We start from the raw sequence: 21,750 nt of genomic DNA, 5'->3' as shown, positions 1-21,750 counted from the left end.
CTTTCCTAACTTAAAAAGAAAGGCTGGTCTGCAGTTTATATGGAGTGCAATCAACAGTACTGTGGACACATCAATTCTATTTTAACTGTAATACCTCTGGCATACTTTCCTAACTTAAAAAGAAAGGCTGGTCTGCAGTTTATATGGAGTGCAATCAACAGTACTGTGGACACCATATGCAAATAAACATTAACCAGAACTGAGGGTAAGAAAAGTAACAAAATGTAAGAGGTAGACATTAACAGCCACAGGTATATGTAAGTGAAAGGTACTGGTATCTCTCTACCCCCCTATCCTCCTATCAATACACACACACACACACACACACACGCATGCGCGCACTGCTCAAGGGCCACCTTTGGGAGAAATACATGTTCACAAATTCCAATGCTAAAAACCAACTTTCTAGCACTATGGTTTAACTCTTGTCCCTAATCACTGCCATTGGCTGTGCAATTTTTGGTTTGTTCTGAAATAGGGTGAGACCCCCCAAGGAGCTTTTTAATTAAATTTGAAAAATCATTCATAACTTTTTCACCATGTACCCTAATGTGATGCTCACTTTTCCACTTTGTGCCATCACCTTTTTATGCTTATATTTCCGTTGCTCTCTCTGACTAATAATTAAGGGAGCCCCAGTTTCATCAGGGCCTACAAGATCACTACTTTTGTTTAACTATTGAGCATGGACTATGACCCACCACTGAGAAGAACTGCCACCTACAAGAAGTAGGTCCCCTATTTAAGAGCTGCCTTGCAAGAAATAATGAACTGAAAATATCCACCCAAAACATATACTGAAACCTTACAAACTATAAATCATCAATAACAACTTATCAAAACATTATTGTCTAAAATGCTTTTATCCAGAGAATGGCATGGTGTTGTCGAGTACTAAGAACACTTTCCCAGCAAGTATGAACCCCCAGCACTGAGCCCCTTTTCCAAGAAAAATCTTCATCCATGACAGATAAAGTCTGTAAAACCAAAGTAAATCCTTTACCCTGGCTTCCAGGAGTGTGACATCCATTCCAAAGCTTTGCAGTTGTCGAGCTGCGGCCAAGCCAGACACCCCAGAGCCTATAATAATTACTTTGCCTGTCTTTTTAGCTACAAGGAAAAATAAACAACCAAACATTATTATAATATCTGGCTATCGTTTTTCTCTTTTTACTCATGAAATTTTCTTAGTATAACATCTTAAAAGTAAGCAGTTTAGTTGTTTATAAAATACCTAAATGTATAAAGTTTAATTTGATATTGAATGTTTATAAATCAAATATATTATCTAGAGAATTAGTTTCTCCTGACTTTAGTCATGAAAGTGATGGTAATGTTACAAACAAATGAACTGTTTAATTCAGAGCTATACTAGGACATATTCTGAGTGAAAGCTATTTCCTTTAAGGTTTACTTTTATTTCTTAAATTAGAATTCCATTCTTTGTGTAGGTATGCTGGTATTGGGGCTTGAACTCATGGCCTGGGTGCTGTCCTTTAGCTTTATTTGCTTAAGACTACTGCTCTATAACTTGAGCCACGGTTTTACTCCTGGCTTTTTGGTGGTTAATTGGAGATAAGAATTTCAGAGATTTGTTTGTCCAGACTGGCTTCAAACCTGGATTCTCAGATCCTGAGTAGCTAGGTTTATAGGTCACTGGCACCCAGAGAATATTCCTGTTTGAAGAATCAATTCTTAGACCCTCTGGTAGATATTATTCAAACACTATGAACAAGACAACTAGTACTTTAAAAAAAAAAAAAAAAGGCAACTGTGACAGAAAAACCTCAAACTTCTTACCTGCCTAACTGACATCTTTCCTTTGTGTGTTTGTGTGTGAAGTGGATAGGGAGCGTATGTGCCAGTTCTGGGGCTTGAACTCAGAGCCTGGGCATTGTCCCTGAACTTGTGTTCAAGGATGGTGCTCTACCATTTGAGCCATAGCTCCACTTCTGAAATTTTTTCATTTTGTTTTGTTTTTTGCCAGTCCTGGGGCTTGAACTCAGGGCCTGAGCACTGTCCCTGGCTTCTTTTTGCTCAAGGCTAGCACCCTACCACTTGACCCACAGTGTTACTTCTGGCTTTTTATAAATATGTGGTGCTGAGGAATTGAACCCAGGGCTTCATGTAGATGAGGCAAGCACTTTACCACTAGGCCATATTCCCAGCCTCCACTTTTGAAATTTTTGTGGTTAACTAGAGACAGGTTTCAAGGAGACTGAGTACCTGTGGCTCACACCTGTAATCCTAGCTACTCAGGAGACTTGAGATCTGAGGATCGTGGTTCAAAGATTGTCCAGGGCAGCAAAGTCCATGAGATTCCTATCTCCAATTAACCACCAGAAAACTGGAAGTGATATGATACTGTAGCTCAAAGTGGTTTAGGGCTAGCCTTGAGCAAAAAGAGCCCAAAGACATGGGCTGGAAATGTGGCTTGGTGGTACAGTGCTTGCCTAGCATGTAGGAAGCCCTAGGTTCGATTCCTCAGAACCACATAAACAGAAAAGGCTGGAAGTGGCACTGTGGCTCAAGTGGTAGAGGGCTAGCCTTGAGTAAAAGAAGCCAGGGACAGTGCTCAGGCCCTGAGTTCAAGCCCTAGGACTGGCAAAAATAAAAAATAAAAATAAAAAAGACCTCAAAGACAGCACCCAGTCCCCGAGTTCAAGTCCCACAACCAACAACAAAGTTTCAAGGATGTGTCTGCTTTGGGCTGGTTTTAAACTGTGATCTTTAGATCTCAGCCTCCTGAGTAGCTAGGATTATAGGTGTGAGCCACTGACACCCAGCTGACTTCTTCCATTCTTTTTTTTTTTTTGCCAGTCCTGGAGCTTGAACTCAGGGCCTGAGCACTGTCCCTGGCTTCTTTTTGCTCAAGGCTAGCACTCTGCCACTTGAGCCACAGCGCCACTTCTGGCCATTTTCTATATATGTGGTGCTGGGGAATCGAACCCAGGGCTTCATGTATACGAGGCAAGCACTCTTGCCACTAGGCCACATTCCCAGCCCGACTTCTTTCCATTCTTAACAAACTTATTTTAATCATAAAAAAAGAAAATCTTCCCTAGGTATCTACCAAACCAGAAATTAAGGAAAGCAAACCTTTATATTCAATTTATTTATTTTCTACTAGTGCGGTTTGAATTCAGGGCCTCATCATGATTGCTCAGCTTTCTAGTTCATGGCTGTATTCTACCACTTGAGCTATGCCTCCATCCCGGCACTGTTCTGGTTAACTGGAGTCTTTTCAAACTATTCTGCCCAAGCTGGCACTGAATTTCTATCTTCTAGATCTCAGCCTCCTGAATAGCTAGGATATGAGTATGAACCTAGGTGCTGAGCTTAAGCATTTTATATACAACAAAGAGAATATTGTGACCAAATATAGACTTAGAAATAAAAAAGAAATGTTAACAGTATTACACAGTCCTATAATCATAACTTAAAACCACTAAGTTTACTATTCAGACAGGTCCTTACTTGGAAGGGGTTTTATCCTCTTATAGATGCCAAAGTTGATGAGGCCATGACGTTCTAAGTAGCTGTGAACTCGATGGACAAGTACAGTATCGCCTACAGAATAAATTCAAACACATGATTTATATTTCCAGCAGTTTAAACAGAAAAACCTTCTCTCTTCTTTCCCCATTGTGCAGCACTTTAAAAATACCTTTGTTTTTCTGTGTGTGTGTGTTTCTGTGTGCACGTGCGCCCATGCGTGCACAGTGCTCACTAGTCCTGGGGCTTGAACTCAGGGCTTGAGTGCTGTGTCTGATGAGCTTTTTTGCTCAAGACTGGTACTCTACCACTTCAGCCATAGCTCTGCTTTCCCACTTCTTGTTGGTTAAGCGGAGATAAGAGTCTCACAGACTTTCCTTCCTGGGCTGGCTTCAAACCACAATCCTCAGATCTCAGGAAATAGCTAGGATTACAGGTGTGAGCCACCAGTGCCTGGCTCAGTTCTTTTCATTTTTTCATTTTTTTCATTTGCTTTGCTTAACACAAGGTAATATAGAAAGTAAACATGAATTTAAAAAATATTCATTTTCAATGAACTAGGAGGCTTCTAAAAGGAAATACCAATTTTTACAATCTGACCCCAAACTAATCTTATTGAACATACTTACTGTTATAAGGAGCTTCTAATTGTTGAAGAGTAGCCTCAAATGTCAGCTGTATCTTTGGATTATCCAACCACAACTGCAACTATATTTAAATGATATAAATGACATAAATTGTATTAAAACAAACAGACATATGCCATCTGACCACCTCTTAAATCATGTTTTTAATTTTAAGAACCCAAATACAGGTTTTATTATCACATAAACAGTAAGGATTAAATTCCTAACAAGGAAACCAATGTAACACAAGACTGTCAAATGAGTGAATTAATGAAGAAGCTGGAGGATATTTGTCCCAATAAAGAACAATGCCTAGTAATTTGCTGAGGTCATATAGTCATTAGGAAACAACTAGGGCTTATACCCAGGGTCACAAGACCCCAGAGGTAGTACTAAGTAGATAAAAAACCACAAAATCCATCAGGCATTATTAGTGGCCCACACCTATAACCCTAGCTATTCAGTAGACTGAGATCTGAGAATCCCAGTTCAAAGCCAGCATAAGCAGACAGATCCTTAAGATTCCTAGCCCCAATTAACCATCAAAAAGCTTGAAATAGCCCAGGCACTAATAGCTCAAGCCTGTAATCCTAGCTACTTAGGAGGCTGAGATCTGAGGATTATGGTTCAAAGCCAACCTAAGCAGAAAAGTCCACATGAGACTCTTTTCTCCAATTAACCACTCAAAAACTGAAGTGAGGGGCTAGGAATGTAGCTTAGTGGTAGAGTGCTTGCCTAGCATGCATGAAGCCCTGAGTTCGATTCCTCAGCACCACATACACAAAAAAGGCCAGAAGTGGCGCTGTGGCTCAAGTGGCAGAAGCTAGCCCTGAGCAAGAAGAAGCCAGGGACAGTGCTCAGTTTAGGCCCCAGGACTGGCAAAGCAAACAACCAAAAACAAAAACTGGAAGTGGAGCTGTGACTCAAAAGTGGTAGAGTACTAACCTTGAGCAAAAATGCTCCAGAGATGAAGAGGCTGAGTTTAAGCCTCACAACTAACAACAACAAAAGCCAGAAGTGACTTGATGCTGGCAGCTCAGGCCCACACACAATGAATATACTTCTAAGACAACCAACAAACAATGTAAAAAAATAAGCAGCATGTTGAGGGAAAATATGCTAAACAGTGCCCTAGAGGAAAAGAGCAAAGAAAAGAAAGGACCTCAACTTGGATCAAAATCAATTTAGATCAGATTTGTTACCTGAAGAAACACATCATATTAACAAGGACAAACCCAAGCTTAGGGTGATAGGACAGAAAAAAGATCTTCCAAGAAAATGGGCCTGAAAGCAGACAGGAGTACCATACTTACACCTGATATAGTAGGCTTAAAGCTAAAATTGGTCCAAAGAGACAAAGATGATAAAGATAAATATAAAGATAATAAAGAGAATGATCCATTAAGAGGAAATTACAGTTGTAAATATATATGCACCAAATAGTGGCACACCTAGGTTCATCAGACAAATACTTCAGACTAACAAGTGCCGATAGACTCCAACACAGTAACAATAGGAAACTTCAACTCAGCTTTCTTATCAAAATATCATCCAAACAAAGAAAATCAATAAGTTAGCTTGTAATCCTAGCTACTCAGGAGGCTGAGATCTGAGGATGATGGTTTAAAGTCAACCTGGGCAGGAAAGTCTGTGAGACTCTCATCTCCAATTAACCACTCAAACTGCAGATGTGGTGCTATGGCTCCAGTGGTAGAGCCTTGAGCACAAAGAGGCTCCGACACAGAGCCCAGGCTTTGAGTTCAAGTTCCACAACTGATGGGATGGGAGGGGAGGGGGAGATGAGGGGAGGGGAGAGAGGAAGGAGAGAGAATGACAAAAGAAAAAAGAAAGAATTAAACAGCACCATTGACAAAATAAAATGAACAGCTCTACAAAGTATTTCCCTTAAGTAGCAGAATACACATTCTTCTCAGCAGCCCATGGAACTTTCTCCAAAGTAGATCATAGGCTAGAACATTTGGCAATTCTGACAAAATATAAGAAAACCGAAATGACTCCTTGTATTTTGTCACATCATAATAAAATTAAACTAGAGATCACAGGCAAAAGAGACTACAGAAATTGTTCAAATGCATTGTGACTGAATACATTATTGGATAACATGTGGGTCAATGAATAAATGGAGAAAAAAAATTCCTGGAAACTAATGGCAAAAATTAAAAGACTGGGGCTGGTGATGTGGCCTAGTGGTAGAGTGCTTGCCTGGCATGCGTGAAGCCCTGAGTTTGATTCCTCAGCACCACATATACAGAAAAAGCTGGAAGTGGTGCGGTGGCTCAAGTGGTAGAGTGCTATCCTTGAACAAAAGCTCAGGGTCAGTGCTCAGGCCCTGATTCAAGCCCCAGGACTGGCAAAAAAATAATAATAATAAAAAAATTAAAAGACTTCCCACCAGAACCTGAGGTACAGCGAAGCCATACTGAGAGGAAAATTCATAGCCACTCGTGCCTACATCAACAAAACAGAAAATGCTTGAATAAATAACCTTATGGTGCAACTCAAACTTAGAGAAAAACAGGAACAAATCAAACAGAAATAATAGAAATAGTAAAAATTAGGACAAAAATTACTCAAATGGACATTAAAAGAACGACACAAAAAATGAAACAACATTGGTTCTTTGAAAAAATAAAAAAATTTAAAGAGATGGATATACCTTTAGTATACCAAAACTGAACTGAAGGGCTGGGAATATGGCCTACTGGCAAGAGTGCTTGCCTCATATACAAGAAGCCCTGGGTTCGATTCCTCAGCACCACAGATATAGAAAAGGCCAGAAGTGGCGCTGTGGCTCAAGTGGCAGAGCAAAAAGAAGCCAGGGACAGTGCTAAGGCCCCAACAAGCAAATAAATATAACTTGAAAAAAAAACAAACAACCCTGAAGATAGAGCTATAACGAACAATGAGATTGCAACAGTTTTAGGCTCCCAACAAAGCCAAAGGCTAGATTTGCAGGTGAGATCTAAAAGACCTTCAAAGAAGAGCAATATTCCTCAAACTCTTCCATGAAACAGAAACACTACTGAACCCATTCTAGAAAGCAAGAATTGCATTCATTCTAAAACCAGATGCAACAAAAAAGAATTATAAGCCAATCACATTGATAAGCATTTGTTGTAAAAATTCTCAACAAAATCCCCATAAGTAGAACTCAACACATCAAAAAGCTCATACACTATAATCAGTTGGTTTTACCCTAGGGATGTAAGAACTGTTGAACATACATAGATCAACAAATGTAATACATGGCACAAATAGGATGAACAACAACAAAAATCATAAGATCAAAGCAGAAAAAGCTTTTGACAAATCCTTTCATGATAAAAGCTCTGAAGAAACTACAAACTTGACGATACAGATGAGGAATCTACACCCAATATCACATTAAATGGGGAAAAAAGTCAGAAATTAGATAAGGATGTCCATTCTTATCCAACATATTACTAGAATTAACTAACAAGGGTAATAAGGCAGGACAAAGAGAAAGGATTCAAGTAAGGACAAAAGAAATCAACTTATCCCTACTGGCAGATGATATGATTTTATACTTAACAGACCCTATAATCGTCACCAAAATATCTAAAACTTTTGGAAACATATCAGGATACAAAGTTAATATTCAACCACCAGTAGTTTTTCTACATACCAACAATGAACAGGCTGAGAAATAAAAGCAGGGGAAAAAATTCCATTCACAATAACTGCCCAAACAATAAAATATGACCCATGAATAGGAATATATATGAATAAAAGGTATGAACCAAGGAAGTGAGAGATCTCTACAATGAAAACTATGTAACACTTTGAAGAAAAAAACTGAAAAAGACATCAGAAGATGAAAAGATATTTTATGCTTATGGTTAGCAGAATTGGTATCATGAAAATGGCCATACTGACAAAAGCAATGTACAAATTCAATGCAATAACCATCAAAATCCCTGTATCATTCCTCACAGAATTACAGAGTTCAACTGAAAGTTCATATGGAGGCATAAAAGACTTCAATTAGCAAAAGTTACTCTAAGTAAAAAAAAAAAAAAAAGTGCCTCCAGAGATGTCACAATACTAGATTTTAAAGCTACAGTAACAAAAAGTTTGGTATTGGCACAAATACAGACCTAAAGACCAACAGAACAGTATAAAAGACCCAGGAATAAAAACCACACACCTACAGCTAGCTAATTTTTGTCAAAAGAGCCAAAAACATATGGACTCTTTAACAAAGAGTGTTGGGAAAACTGGGTGTCTAGCTATAAGAGGAGGTTGTGTCTGGACTTCTCTCACCCCATACAAAAATCAATTCCCAATTGAATCAAAGAGCTTGAAGTGCCAAATGCCAGTGTTTCATGCCTATAATCCTAACTACTCAGGAGTATGAGATCTGGGGGCTGGGAATATGGCCTAGTGGTAAAGTGTTCTCCTCATATACAGGAAGCCCTGGCTTTGATTCCTCAGCACCACATATATAGAAAAAGCCAGAAGTGGTGCTGTGGCTCAAGTGGTAGAGTGCTAGCCTTGAGCAAAAAGAAGCCAGGGACAGTGCTCAGGCCCTGAGTTCAAGTCCCAGGACTGGCAACAAAAACAAAACCAAACAAAGGAGTATGAGATCTGAAGTCAGCCTGGGCAGGTTCCTGAGACTCTGATTTTCAATTAACCTCCAAAAATATGGAAGTAAAATTGTGGTTCAGCTTTAAAGGTTGTGGCCCAGCCTTGAGCAAAAAAGAGAAGGGACAGCACCCAGGCCTGGCACAAAAAAAACACAAAACAAACAAACAAAAAACCGGGGCTGGGGATATGGCCTAGTGGCAAGAGTGCCTGCTTCATATACATGAGGCCCTGGGTTCGATTCCCCAGCACCACATATACAGAAAATGGCCAGAAGTGGCACTGTGGCTCAAGTGGCAGAGTGCTAGCCTCGAGCAAAAAGAAGCCAGGGACAGTGCTCAGGCCCTGAGTCCAAGCCCCAGGACTGGCCAAAAACAAAACAAACAAAAACAAAAACAGCTCATAGACCGACCTGAAACTATAACCCTACTATGGAAAATGTAGGCTAACCTCTGGAAATTATAGGCACCAGTAAGTTTTTTGATTCTTTTTTTTTTTTTTTTTTGGCCAGTCCTGGGCCTTGGACTCAGGGCCTGAGCACTGTCCCTGGCTTCTTCCCGCTCAAGGCTAGCACTCTGCCACTTGAGCCACAGCGCCGCTTCTGGCCGTTTTCTGTATATGTGGTGCTGGGGAATCGAACCTAGGGCCTCGTGTATCCGAGGCAGGCACTCTTGCCACTAGGCTATATCCCCAGCCCACCAGTAAGTTTTTTGAACAGGACTCCAGATACCCAGAGATAGGAGCCAGAATTGACAAGTGGGATGGGATTATATTAAATTAGAAAGTTACTGTACAGCAAAACAATCACCAGAACCAAGACAACTCATGAAAGGAGAAAGTATAGGAGAGCTATTCAAGAGAAAAAGGATTAATACTCAGAATGCACAAAAAACTCAAACAGCAAAAACAAATACCCAACTAGTAAATGGACAAAAAACTGGACAGTTCTCACAAGTAAAATGGCTAATAGACACAGAGGGAAATGTTCAACATACTTTGCCATAAAGGAAATGTAAATCAAACCATACTAAGGGGCTGGGAATTTGGTTTAGTGGTAGAGTGCTTGCCTAGTATTATGAAGCCCCAGGACTGATTCCCCCCCACCAAAAAAAAGCAAATAGGGAGAACAAGGGGGTGTGTAAGAGAAAATGAGCTTCTTTAAAGTACATTATATGCATTTATGGAACTATCACACAAAACCCCTTTGTATAATTGATATATGCTAATAAAAATGGAAAAGAAAAGTATGGCACCCAGTCAGTAGGTTTCAACAGAAATTGTCTTTAAAGTGGGTTGTGTTATCAAATACAGGAAATTTAAATAAACCATATTTAATTTAAATCTTGGTGAAAATTAACAAACACTTCTCCATAGACAAGATTCTGATCAAGGAGTTAATTTGGTTAGATGTAAATAAACCAAATGGCAGAGATGTGAACAGATTCATATGGGTACTCCACTTCTCTTTGCGATCACTCTCAAGGGAAAATGGAATTCCTTATATATACACTGGGCCCAAATTCCTCAACTTTCACAGATGTCTTCCTCCTTCCATTTGATAAATCTCAGGTTAATCCTAAAGTTGTCATTTTTAAAACTAGAAAGCAAAAGATGAAGTCAGTTTAAGACTAGAGAACTAGCTGGGCAATCCCTAATCTCAAGAGGGAGGGGAGGGGATGGGAAAGAAGGGGCAGAGAAGGGAGTGGGGGTGGAGGAGGGACTAGGGAGGAGAGAGGAAAGCAGAGAAGATAAAGGAAAAAGAAAAGGAGAAAGGAAAATTCGTGGCTAAAAGCCACAAGTTTAACTTGGACCGGCCCTTTCCCAAATTTTTACTTTTGTCAATACTCAAATCCAATTAAGTTACACAAAAATTCCCTACAGATAAAACAAAACTTGAAAATTTCATCTAAAATTTTTTACTTAGTTCAAATGTCAACATGCTACACAAAGATGTTGATTCCACTATGAGACAAATCAACCTCCTAAATAAAGGCCATTCACTTTTTCACAAAAATTCACCCTATCATAGGGTTGGGAGTGTGGCTGAAATGATAGAACACTTGCCAACTGAGCATAGGCCTGAGTACTTCAAGATTCTTCTTTTCTATTTTTCCCCCATAGTCTCTGTAAATCATAAGCACTTTTCAATATCCAAATGAAAAGACTGGCATGCAGGGCCACTTACTGTGCGATTTCTGATGAACAGGAAAACCTTCTGGGTCTGCTGGGGCCCGCTGATGATGTCTGGGAAACATGCTGCTTCTTGAGAAGTCATCCGGTCATGAGGAAGTCGACTCTGGAAAGCTGCACCTTCCACACCTAGCAAAGAAAGCAGAGGACTGCTAGGAAAAGGAACGTGCATACAAGACTTGTCTTGTGCTTTGAAATAATTAAATATGAGTACCTGATACCTGTTTTACTTACACATAGTTGTTTCAATTGTTTTAAATTTGAAACACTTTAAATAGATAGAAGCAGTGATAATAGAAGTAAAATGAACAAAAAGGCTTTAGTAAGATTAGGAGAATAAAAATAACAAAACAACTAGACTAAATTTCAAAAGTGGCAGCTAAGCTGCTGAGAGGTCTGTTCCACATGGCAAACACCACCCAGGAAACAATAATGGTTAACAAGAGGTCAAGCAGAAAGGTTTAGTTCTAGCATGGGCTACACACTAAAACTGCTCTTAGAAACAAGGAGGCTATTCAGACACCAGCACATAAAAACTACTAGAAAACTCAGCTGGATGCCAGTGGTTCATGCCTGTAATCCTAGCTATTCAGCAGGCTGAGATCTGTGGATCATGGTTCAAAATCAGCCCAGGGCAGGAATGTCCATGAGACTCTTATCGCCAATTAACCACCAGGGCTGGGAATATGGCCTAGTGGCAAGAGTGCTTGCCACTTATTCATGAAGCCCTGGGTTCGATTCCTCAGCACCATATATATATAGAGAGAAAAGGCCAGACACAGTGGTGCTATGGCTCAAGTGACAGAGTGCTAGCCTTGAACAAAAAAAAAAAAAAAAAAAAAAAAAAGAAGCCAGGGACAGTGCTCAGGCCTTGAGTTCAAGCCCCAGGACTGGCAAAAAGAAAAACAAAAAACCCACAAAAACAAAACAAACAAATTACAAAAAACCCAGAAGTGGCACTGTGGCTAAAAGTGGTAGTATGCTAGCCTTGAGCAAAAAAGGGACAGTGCCTAGTCCCTAAGTTCAACCCCAACAAATGACAAAAACAAAACCAACAGCCCTCCCATTTATATTTAATGCAAACCTAAAATTAAAGAGTCAGGACAATTAATTATTCCTCAGGGGGAAAAGTAAAAAGAGACACTGCCAGGTACTGGTGGCTCATGCCTGTAATCTTAGCAGCTCAGGAGGCTGAGATCTAAGGATTGTGGTCTGAAGCCAGCCAAGGTAGGAGAATCTGTGAGACTCCTATCTCTAACCACCAAAAGAGCCAGAAGTGGAGCTGTGGCTCAAGTGGCAGAACATTAGCCTTAAAAAGAAAAGCTGAGGGACAGCGCCCAGGCCCTGAGGTCCAGCCCAAGGATGGGTGGGAGCTACTATCAGAGGCACTGGTTATTTCACTAAAAGTGAATTTTTTAGCTAGGCACCAGTGGCTCATGCCTATAGTCCTAGCCTTCAGGGAGCTAAGACCTGGAGAATCTCAGTGGCAGAAAAGTCCTTGAGACTCAGTCCTCAATTAAGCAAGAAAATGTTGGCCAGGAGGTAGTGCCAGCTGTGAGCACACCAACTGAGGCAGAGCTGAGGCCTCTGAGTTCAAACCCTGGTACCAGCAAAAAAAGAGAGCGACAGAGACAGAGAAAGACAGATACAGAGAGAGAGAGAGACAGACAGAGAGGCTGGACATTATGTTGAAAATGAACTATGCAACTTGGGGATGGCATGGAAAAACTGGGAGAGGGAGGGAAGAGGTGACACTGTCCAAAAAGAAATGTACTCTTTACATGACATATAACTGTAACCCATCTGTATATCACCTTTATAATAACAATCAAAAAAAATTTTAAAGGAGGAGGAAGAAGAACAAGAAAGGAGAAAGAATTTTAAAACTAAACATTGATGTTACTAGTCCCTTATCCCCAAATCTACATAAAACAAAACCCCAAAATGTCTCACATTATAAAGAACACTATTATCTAACAAGAACCTTGAGTACCTGGACCACATACCTTTTCAACTATAGCTCCTGTGTGTGCAATTAACATGAAAATTAATTATCTCCACTAAACTCCACTTCTCAGTGGGACATACACACATGACTATTAATTCCATCACTCAGGAAGCTGAGACAGTACATTTGAGACCATCCTGGGCTACAAAGCAAGTTCAAGGCCAGTCTACATTACACAGTGAGACCTGTCTCAAAAAGCCAAAACAAAACCAAAACTCCACTTCTCCCTGCCAAAAATAGTTGTCTTTCTTAAATATCTTATTTTCTAAATGTTTAGTAAGTGGTCACTTTATAAACTCTACTGCAAAATACTATTTTTCAATGACAGGAAGAAATATAAATTTTTTAAAAACCCATGTTATAAAGAATACTATTGTCATACTATTATTTCATACTACTTTGGTTCTTCATTGTAAGTGTTCTGAACAAAAATCATTCTACTACTCAGGAGGCTGAGACTTGAGGATCACGGTTCAAATCCAGCCTAAGTCCATGAGATTCATCTCCAATTAACCACCAGAAAACCAGAAGTGTGGGGGTGGTGGTGGCTCAAGTGACAGTATGCCTTAAGCGCACAAGGTCAGAGACAGTGTGTAGGCTCAATTCAAGCCCCAGGACCGACCCCCCTTCTCGCCCCCCCAAACACTCTAATACAGTTTAGTAACTGAGCATTTTGAGAATATTGACAATTAAGAAATGTTATTTATAGGTCATATGGCAATTTCAAAGTATCTTAATAAATCAGAAATTAAAAGTTTAGACAAATGCAAGAAAATAAAAGAAGTGTTTATACTTAGAATAATATTCTTTTCCATCTATATTTTCCACACAGCCTTCTTAAAAGAATTATTATTAAACAATGGTATTCATTTTTAAAATGAAAAATGGCCTCTAAAAATCAGTAATTATTTCTTTCCTTTGATGTTTGTAGATAGACTTATTCAAGGACTGAGAACCCTTATCAAATGCATACACAAAAACCTACAAGACAAAAAGTTAACCTCTTTCAATGAAACAAAAATATGTTAATTTGGAACCTAACCTAATTAGAAGTGAAGTCAACACGTTCTTTTATACCAAAGAAGTGCATACACAGTCCACTTTGCGTAATCCAGCTCCTCAGTACCACTTTTCACAGGAAAGCATCTTTAGAATGCAATTAATTTTAAAAGTGTCCTTGTTTATTTAAAGTACCAATAGTACATAAGATTCAGAAGCAGGGCCAGGCACTGGTGGCTCACACTCGTAATCCTAGCTACTCAGGAAACAGATCTGAGGATCGTGGTTTGAAGCCAGTCTGGGCAGGAAAGTCTGTCAGACTATCTGCAATTAACCACTCCCAAACCAGAAGTGGCACTGTAGTTCAAAGTGGTAGAGCACTATCCTTGAGTATGAAAGCTCAATAGCGCCCAAACCCTGAGTTCAATTCCCATGACTGACCAAAAAATAAAAAAAATAAAAAATCAGAATCTGTAGCTGGCTCAGGAATGTAGTTTTGCACATCATTGTTTGGGTGCACTTAATAGATCTGGACATTTAGAATGTTCCAAGAAGGTAGCCCCAAGGCTGCCTACATCAGTCTTAACTTCTGCTCAGTTCCTCCCTGTGCATGACTTCACATAGGCAGTTCCAGCATCACCTTCCAGAACATAATTATGCTAAAGCACATGGCTCTTTCTTACTGCCTCAAAACATTAACAACGATTAAGTGTTTAAGGGAATAATCTAGATTTGTTAAAAAATTAAAGGCATGGCTCAAGTTGTATAAAGCTCATGGAACAGGTGAGGTCATGAGATTAATCCTAGTGCTGCAAAATTTATACAAGAAGGGGAAAGAATAAGAGGGGAAAAGGGAAGTGAGACTATATAGGCCTTCCATTCATTCCATAAAATCATTTCCTGCTTCTGATAATAACACAGGCATATTGACTAGAATATGGTATAGAGATAGAAGTAAACACAGAAAACAAAGTCTTGTTTTCTTATCCTTCATTAAAAAAATAAATTAACTATAACTAGATTTGCAGCTAAAAAGTGAAAATAAAGCTTGATGGAAGCCTATAAGACTTAATTAAAATGAGTGAACAGAAGATGCATCCTATCATGTCCTAATAAGTTTCAAAACAGAAAGAATAAGGAATAGAAAGAACAGTGAAAAAGAAAAGTTGTTTCTTATACTTTTGATTTAAAACTGCATATGCCTGGTTTAAATTATTATCAGTAATAATCTATGGACTAAGAAGCAGATCCCTGGTTCTCAGCCTTCCACAACTGCTGGTTTATCCCTAGTCAAGTCATTAAATTTCTTCAGGCTTCTTTTGGGATCAAATTCATAAAATAGAGGAGACAGAATCCAATCTGTTCAAGGCAGGAAGCCAGCTAAAAAGATCACCTCAAGTTCCCTACTAACTCTGAGATTTAAGATCTACACATCAACTTGGGTTTTAAGTCAAGATCCCATGAAGGTAGAGTCATTGGCTTTTCATTGAAAGAGAAGAATGGTGATCATTTATAGACAGCTTCTACTTTGATTGTCTCACAAATGCCTGATGATGATCTAAAGAAAGAGGGTTCAGAACAGTCACTATCACTCACCCCCAACAAATGAAAACTCATGATGTACTAACAATTTCAATAGTACCATAATCCTAATAAGTCTGTCTTACTTTAGGCAATATACCATATCGCTTACTTAAGCAACAGAATTAGTGTCTCATTAAAAACAGAAGAACCAATCCTTAACAGTTGCAAGAGCTACCTATGCACTCTTAAAGCTTTATATGCATATATATACACACATATATATTTTTAATTTTTGCCAGTCCTGGGGCTTGAACTCAGGGCCTGGATGCTGTTCCTGAGACTCTCAATGCTCAAGGCTAGCGCTCTACCTCTTGAGCCACAGTGCCACTTTCGGCTTTTTCTGTTTATGTGATACTGAGGAATTGAACCCAGGGCTTCATGCATGCTAGACAAGCACTTTACCACTAAGTCACATTCCCAGTTCCATAGATATTATTTTTACAATGAGAATCAATTCCTCTAAGATAAATGTACTAATTTACGTTTACACCATTTAGAAGTCCACTTCTGCTACACCATTTAGAAGTCCACTTCTGCTGGGCCTGACAGCTCAAGCCTTAGTCCTGGCTACTCAGGAGGTTAAGATCTGAGGATCATGGTTTATAGCCAGTCAGGAAAGTCCAAGAGACTTGTATCTCAATGAACCACCCAAAAGCTGGAAGTAGAGCTGTGGCTTAAGCGGTAAAGTGCAAGCCTTGAGCAAGGAAAAAAAAACAAAAAGCTCAGGGACAATGCCCTGGCCCAGAGTTCAAGCCCCAGGAATGGTACCAATAAAGACAAAAAAGAAAAGTCCACTCTTAACATCTAGAGCCTTGTAACTACCAACTGTTGAACCGACATAGAAAGTAAAATACAGATACTCTCTGTATCTGCTATATATGCAAACTGCAACAGATTTGGTAGCCTGGAGTGATAGAACATGTTAGCATTCCCTCCAAATCAGGTCCTCAGCCCCTCCTCCCATTTCATTTCCCTAGGCAGCTTGTAGTCCTCAGCTGAATTAGCTGAATGTCTCCCACCCAGACCTGAACTCCTCCCTGCCCTAGAATTCTCCCTTGATTGGTCAGTCAGCATTCCCACTCTCTGCCCCAGACCCAGCTGAACAAACAGAGTACCTCCCTCCTCTAGCCCCAAAGGTACAAGGATTCACCTGATAGGGGTAGGTGCCACACTGCTCCCTCTCCCGTGGGGAAGATGGCCCCACTGATAAACCTCCTTATAAACCTCCTCTTGTATGTGACTATCTCCATGTGGTCCTCTGGATGGATGCCTACAGAACATGCTTGTAATTCTAGTTATGTGGGAAGTGGAGATCAGGAGGATCAAAGTTCAAGGTACGCCTGAGCAACAAGTTAGTGAAATTCTCATTATTTCAATCAGTAAACTCGGTCACTTAAGGGGGAGGTCATAGGTAGGAAGATCTTGTTCAGAGGCCAGTCCCAGGCAAAAACTTGAGACCCTGTTTGAAAAACAAGTAGAGCAAAAGGGGCGAGGGGTGTGGCTCAAGTGATAGGAGTGCCTGCCTTAGCCAAACTAGAGATCCCAAGTTCAATTTACCAAAAGTAAATAAATAAAAATAGATAAGTAATTTTAAAGTGGACTTAACTAAAACATGACAACCTTCAACAGCAAGGTAATACCTATTTCAGTTCTATGAAGATGTATTTATAAAGCAGCATTCAGCCCTGGAGCATAGAGAAACATCCTACAAAAGGCAATAGATGAAATCTAAACACGTTGCTTTGGATTCCTGCAAAATTCCTGTTTCCAGATGGTGGCTCCCTATGAACTTTTTACTTTTTCCTATTAGCAAAAACCTGAATTGTCTGTCTTGGAAAGTAAAAGAGTTTTGAATACACTTTTTTAAAAGCTAATTTTTACCCAAGAAATGTATTTCTCTATTTCCTTTTAAAGGCACACAATTCCTTCTTCTACTGCAACTACTGCTGGTGAGAAAAGTATCCACCATCTCCTCAAAAAAGTGAAGAAGAGTGGAGGGCTGAGATCGGCCTGAGGACTTCAACAGGTTTTGCTTGCTTTTGACTGGCTATACTCTCGCCTGCTAAACTACTCTGCCCTATGGGTTACATTTCCCCTGTGCTTCTGGCTAAGATGTGGATACCACAGCCAAAAAAAATTTGCAAGCATCAATCCCTGACTTGGCGGCTCTTGCTATTAAGTGGCAAGCATCTAATGCCACCCTCACCTGATGCTTGGCCGTCTCCATACCCTCCAGAACTGTCGTCTTGAAGTCCTCCTGCTTGCCCTGTGGAAGGAAAGAGGAGAACTCAGGGACCTTACTCCATAAATTAAGATAATATCTGGACATAAAGGCCTAATAGTTGGTGAGTTATGAATTCACCACCAACTAGTAAACCATAGAGAGTTCCTTCTTCTGGAATCAAGGCCCAACACACTGATTCTTGCTGAAAGACAGTGAAACAAAGCATATATTTCTAATCACTAAATTCCAGTTGTCAATCTTACTAATACTTATAATCTAGCTGGGGGAGGAGGGATAGTTTTCAAATGTCTTCTACTAACTATTGCTATGCTAAGAGTGGGTGTGATATGACTCTTAGAACCTGAAATTCCTACAGTTCAACATCAATTCATTATTTCTTTAACTTTGTATCTAAAAAGATAAATATAAGGCAATAAAAGACTGATAATTTTAATGAAAAAGTCTCCCCTTTCCTCAAAACAGGGAATATAATTTAAAAGATTCAGCTCCAAAAGTAGTTCCATTTGCTATACACGAAAAAAAAAACAACTAAAGGTTCACATGACGATATTTCCTTAGTAAAACCTTTAAGATGCACCCTAAGAACTCTCCAGTCAGATGCCAAGCACGTTTATGAGGGGAAGATCTTCCACTTCAAGCTAACCAGAAACCCTGCTAAGGAATTTTCCCTACTGATTCATTTGTAGAAGTAACTTTAAGGAAAAGAGTCAAAGCTTGAAAATTCAATCTAAAACAGTCAAGACAGCCTGTCTTCCAGACTCTTCCAAAATCCATCAATGACAGAGGTTCTTCAGCTTCCGGAAACCTGGTATACTTATAAAACAAGTGTGACCTTTGGAAGATACAAAAATACTATCTTCTAGTAATCTAAACCTGGGCACGCTTTATTAAACAGCTTATTTTCAAGTGTCTCAAATGGAAAGTGCTCTGACTATTCTACTATTTGCATTAAATGTAACAGGAAAGCCAACTAAAATAGCCCTCTTACTATTAAAATGTTCAGAGGCCTATGAGACTTTAAAGGAAAATCTTCATCCTGATGTTTACTAAGAATTTACATTTAAACAATGGTTTCTGACACTCTATACTTCAAGAGGAAAAAAATCACATTCTAAGATTATGTCACTATGTTCTTATCTAAATGGTCCTCTGAGGTATAATCAGACAAGGCACAATGTATTGTTTACAGCCCCTGGAAAATGGAATATAATCATGAGACAAGGTACAATTACTAAACCCAATCTGCAAACATCTTGAAAATACAGGTCCTACTGTTTAAATCACATGTAACTTATTCTTAGTAGATTGTGGATCTGTTAATTAAAAAGTGTCATAGAGTAAAAAAAAAAAAAAAAAAAAGTTACTACTGCTGCTTTAGTTTCAAACAGAACTGAAAGTATACCCAGAGCACTAAATCATATTGGGGGCAGGGAGGAGGCCACAATAGGAAAGCAAACACAGTTTTCAATATTTAAGCATTAACAATGACAGTCAATGATCTTGCTGCTGACATGAAAGAAAGTTAACAAGCTCTGCCATGGACGTATATTTATCCACAATTAAAACTTTTGAAGATGGGGGATAGTGGTTCATACCTATAATCCTAGCTACCTAAGGAGGCTGAGATCTGAGGCTCGTGGTTCAAAACCAGCTGGAAAGCCCTTGAGACTTTCTTATCTCCAATTAACCACCAGAAAACTGGAAAGTGGCACTGTGGCTCTAAGAGGTAGCATGCTAGCCTTGAGCAAAAGAGCTCAGGGGCAGCTCTCAGGTCCTGAATTCAAGCCTTATGACTACCATCACCAACAACAACAACAAAGAAAAACAAAACCACCAGTTTCTCATGCCTATAATCCTAGCTACTCTGGAGGCTGAGATATGAGGGTCTTGGTTCAAAGCCAGCCAGGGAAGGAAAGTCTGTGAGACTCTTATCTCTTATTAACAACCAGAAGTGAAATGGTGGCTCAAAGTGGTAGAGTACTAGCCTTGAACAAAAAAGCTCAGGGACAGTGTTCAGGCCAAGTTCAAGCCCCACAACCAACAACAAGAAGTATGGGAAAAATATACAAAGTGCTCAATACCTGGGAACATTTTTTTTAAAGGAAATCTCTCATAACACACACACACACACACACACACACACACACACACACACACACACACACACAATGAAGCTCCAAAGTATTATTTAAGCAAACAAAAGAGTGAAGCGAGCAGAAGGTAAATTCGCAAGAAATAACGGAAATGGAAAACAAACTGAAAAGTGCTAAAATTGACTTGTTGTAAGTGTAACTTTAGAAGTAAAAGCATGAATAAAATATTCTAACTATAAAATTTTCTCCAAAAAGCTGAAAAGGTTCTCTCTTCCCTCCTTCCCTCTCCCCTTCCTCACCCCTAGGCCCTCTCATGGCAAATGAGACATGAACTCAGGGCCCTACACTTGTGCTATAGCTCAAGACTAGGCTGGCTTCAAACCATGATCTTCCAATTTCAGCCTCCTGAGATCACAGACATGAATCACAAGTGCTTGGCTAATTTTTTTTCCCCTTTATTGATAGGGTCTCAGGCTGCCTTTCAATTCTCTTGCCTCAGTCTCCCGAGTACTGAGATTACAGGTGCATGAGATTACAGGTGTATACCATTACACCTGGCCAACCATTTTACTAATAATAGTACACAAATAAACATTTACAGCTAACGTTCCACTCTAGTGGCTTTGATTAAGAAATACACAGAATGCTTTATTCTTCTATTCCAGGCCTTTCCAGCATAGGACTCTGGATATAGACATGTTACAACAAGCCAGCACAACTAGAACCACTGACTTCCTTCTGTTTTCATGCCAACCTACCAACCAAACAAATAACCCTTAATCAACAGATCCTCCCCTCTTAAATTGAGACTCTCCCTCTCTTTTTTGGCCAGTCCTGGGGCTTGAACTCAGGTCCTGAGCACTGTCCCTAGCTTATTTTTGCTCAAGGCTAGCACTCTACCACTTGAGCCACAGTGCCACTTCTGGCCTTTTGTATATATGTGGTGCTGAGGAATTGAACCCAAGGCTTTATGTATGTGAGGCAAGCACTACCACTAGGCCACATTCCCAGCCCTAACTGGGACTCTTAATACAGGTTATTTTCACATATCTTCCCCAAGTTGAAAATCAAGTGTTTTGGTGTATTTTTTGCACTAGCCTATCAGTTGTCCTTCTTTAAATATGATTTCAGTTATAGTCACATCACTGAATATGTTATCATCTCTATCCAAACACTTAAAAGAACACTCCTCTAATATCTTACAAGATTGTAAGATATTATAATGTAGGCCAGGCGCTGGTAGCTCACACCTATAATCCTAGCTACTCAGGAAGCTGAGATCTGAGGATCATGGCTCAAAGCCAACCCAGGCAGAAAAAAAGGTAGAATGGTGGCTCAAAGTGGTAGAATGCTAGCCTTGAGCAAAAAACTCAGGGACAGTGCCCAAGCCCTGACTGAAGCCCCAGGACCAGCCTAACAATGTTTGAAAGTCTTATCTTGATTTCAAATACTTTTATCTGGCAAGAATGGAGGTGAAAAATCACTGGATATTTGTTCTTAGGAACATGAATTCACATTTTGACTTGTTTCTTAGAATCACATTCATACTGATAACTTTCATAAATATTTTCAGAAATTCTGATTCTTTTAGGAAGCAATATTTTTATAAGATCGATAATAAAGCCAAATTCACAGACTAGAAATGACTGTGGAGCCAGGAACTGATGGCTCACTTCTGTAATATCAGCTAGTCTAGAGGCATGATCTGAGAATCATGGTTCAAAGCTAGCTTGAGCAGGAAAGTCTCTAAGAATCTTACCTCCAATAAACTACCAAAAAGCCAGAACTGTGCCTCAAGTGGTAAAACAGTAGCCTTGAGCAAAAACAAACAAAAAAACCACACACAGGGATAGCACCCAGGCCTGAGTTCAAGCCCCAGTACAG

General features: G+C 39.6%; 1 protein-coding gene across 2 annotated transcripts in view; it reads right to left on the bottom strand.

Moving 5' to 3' along the window:
• Kdm1a (lysine demethylase 1A) overlaps window positions 1-21,750 on the bottom strand; it is a 60,879-nt gene that overhangs the window by 19,091 nt on the left and 20,038 nt on the right. Inside the window, exons 3-7 of one of the 2 annotated variants that reach the window (XM_048350469.1) lie at window positions 17,735-17,794; window positions 10,933-11,066; window positions 4,125-4,203; window positions 3,478-3,570; window positions 1,004-1,110 (exon numbers count right to left, since the gene is read on the bottom strand). In XM_048350469.1, coding sequence (XP_048206426.1) covers window positions 1,004-1,110; window positions 3,478-3,570; window positions 4,125-4,203; window positions 10,933-11,066; window positions 17,735-17,794 — 473 coding nt within the window. The remainder of the gene's footprint in view (window positions 1-1,003; window positions 1,111-3,477; window positions 3,571-4,124; window positions 4,204-10,932; window positions 11,067-17,734; window positions 17,795-21,750) is intronic. The other variant, XM_048350470.1, reaches the window with a different exon arrangement.

This window comes from Perognathus longimembris, chromosome 7 (assembly GCF_023159225.1).
Source record: "Perognathus longimembris pacificus isolate PPM17 chromosome 7, ASM2315922v1, whole genome shotgun sequence".
NCBI lineage: Eukaryota > Metazoa > Chordata > Mammalia > Rodentia > Heteromyidae > Perognathus > Perognathus longimembris.
Note: the sequence above shows the minus strand (reverse complement) of the source record. Positions and strands in the feature narration are given on the sequence as shown.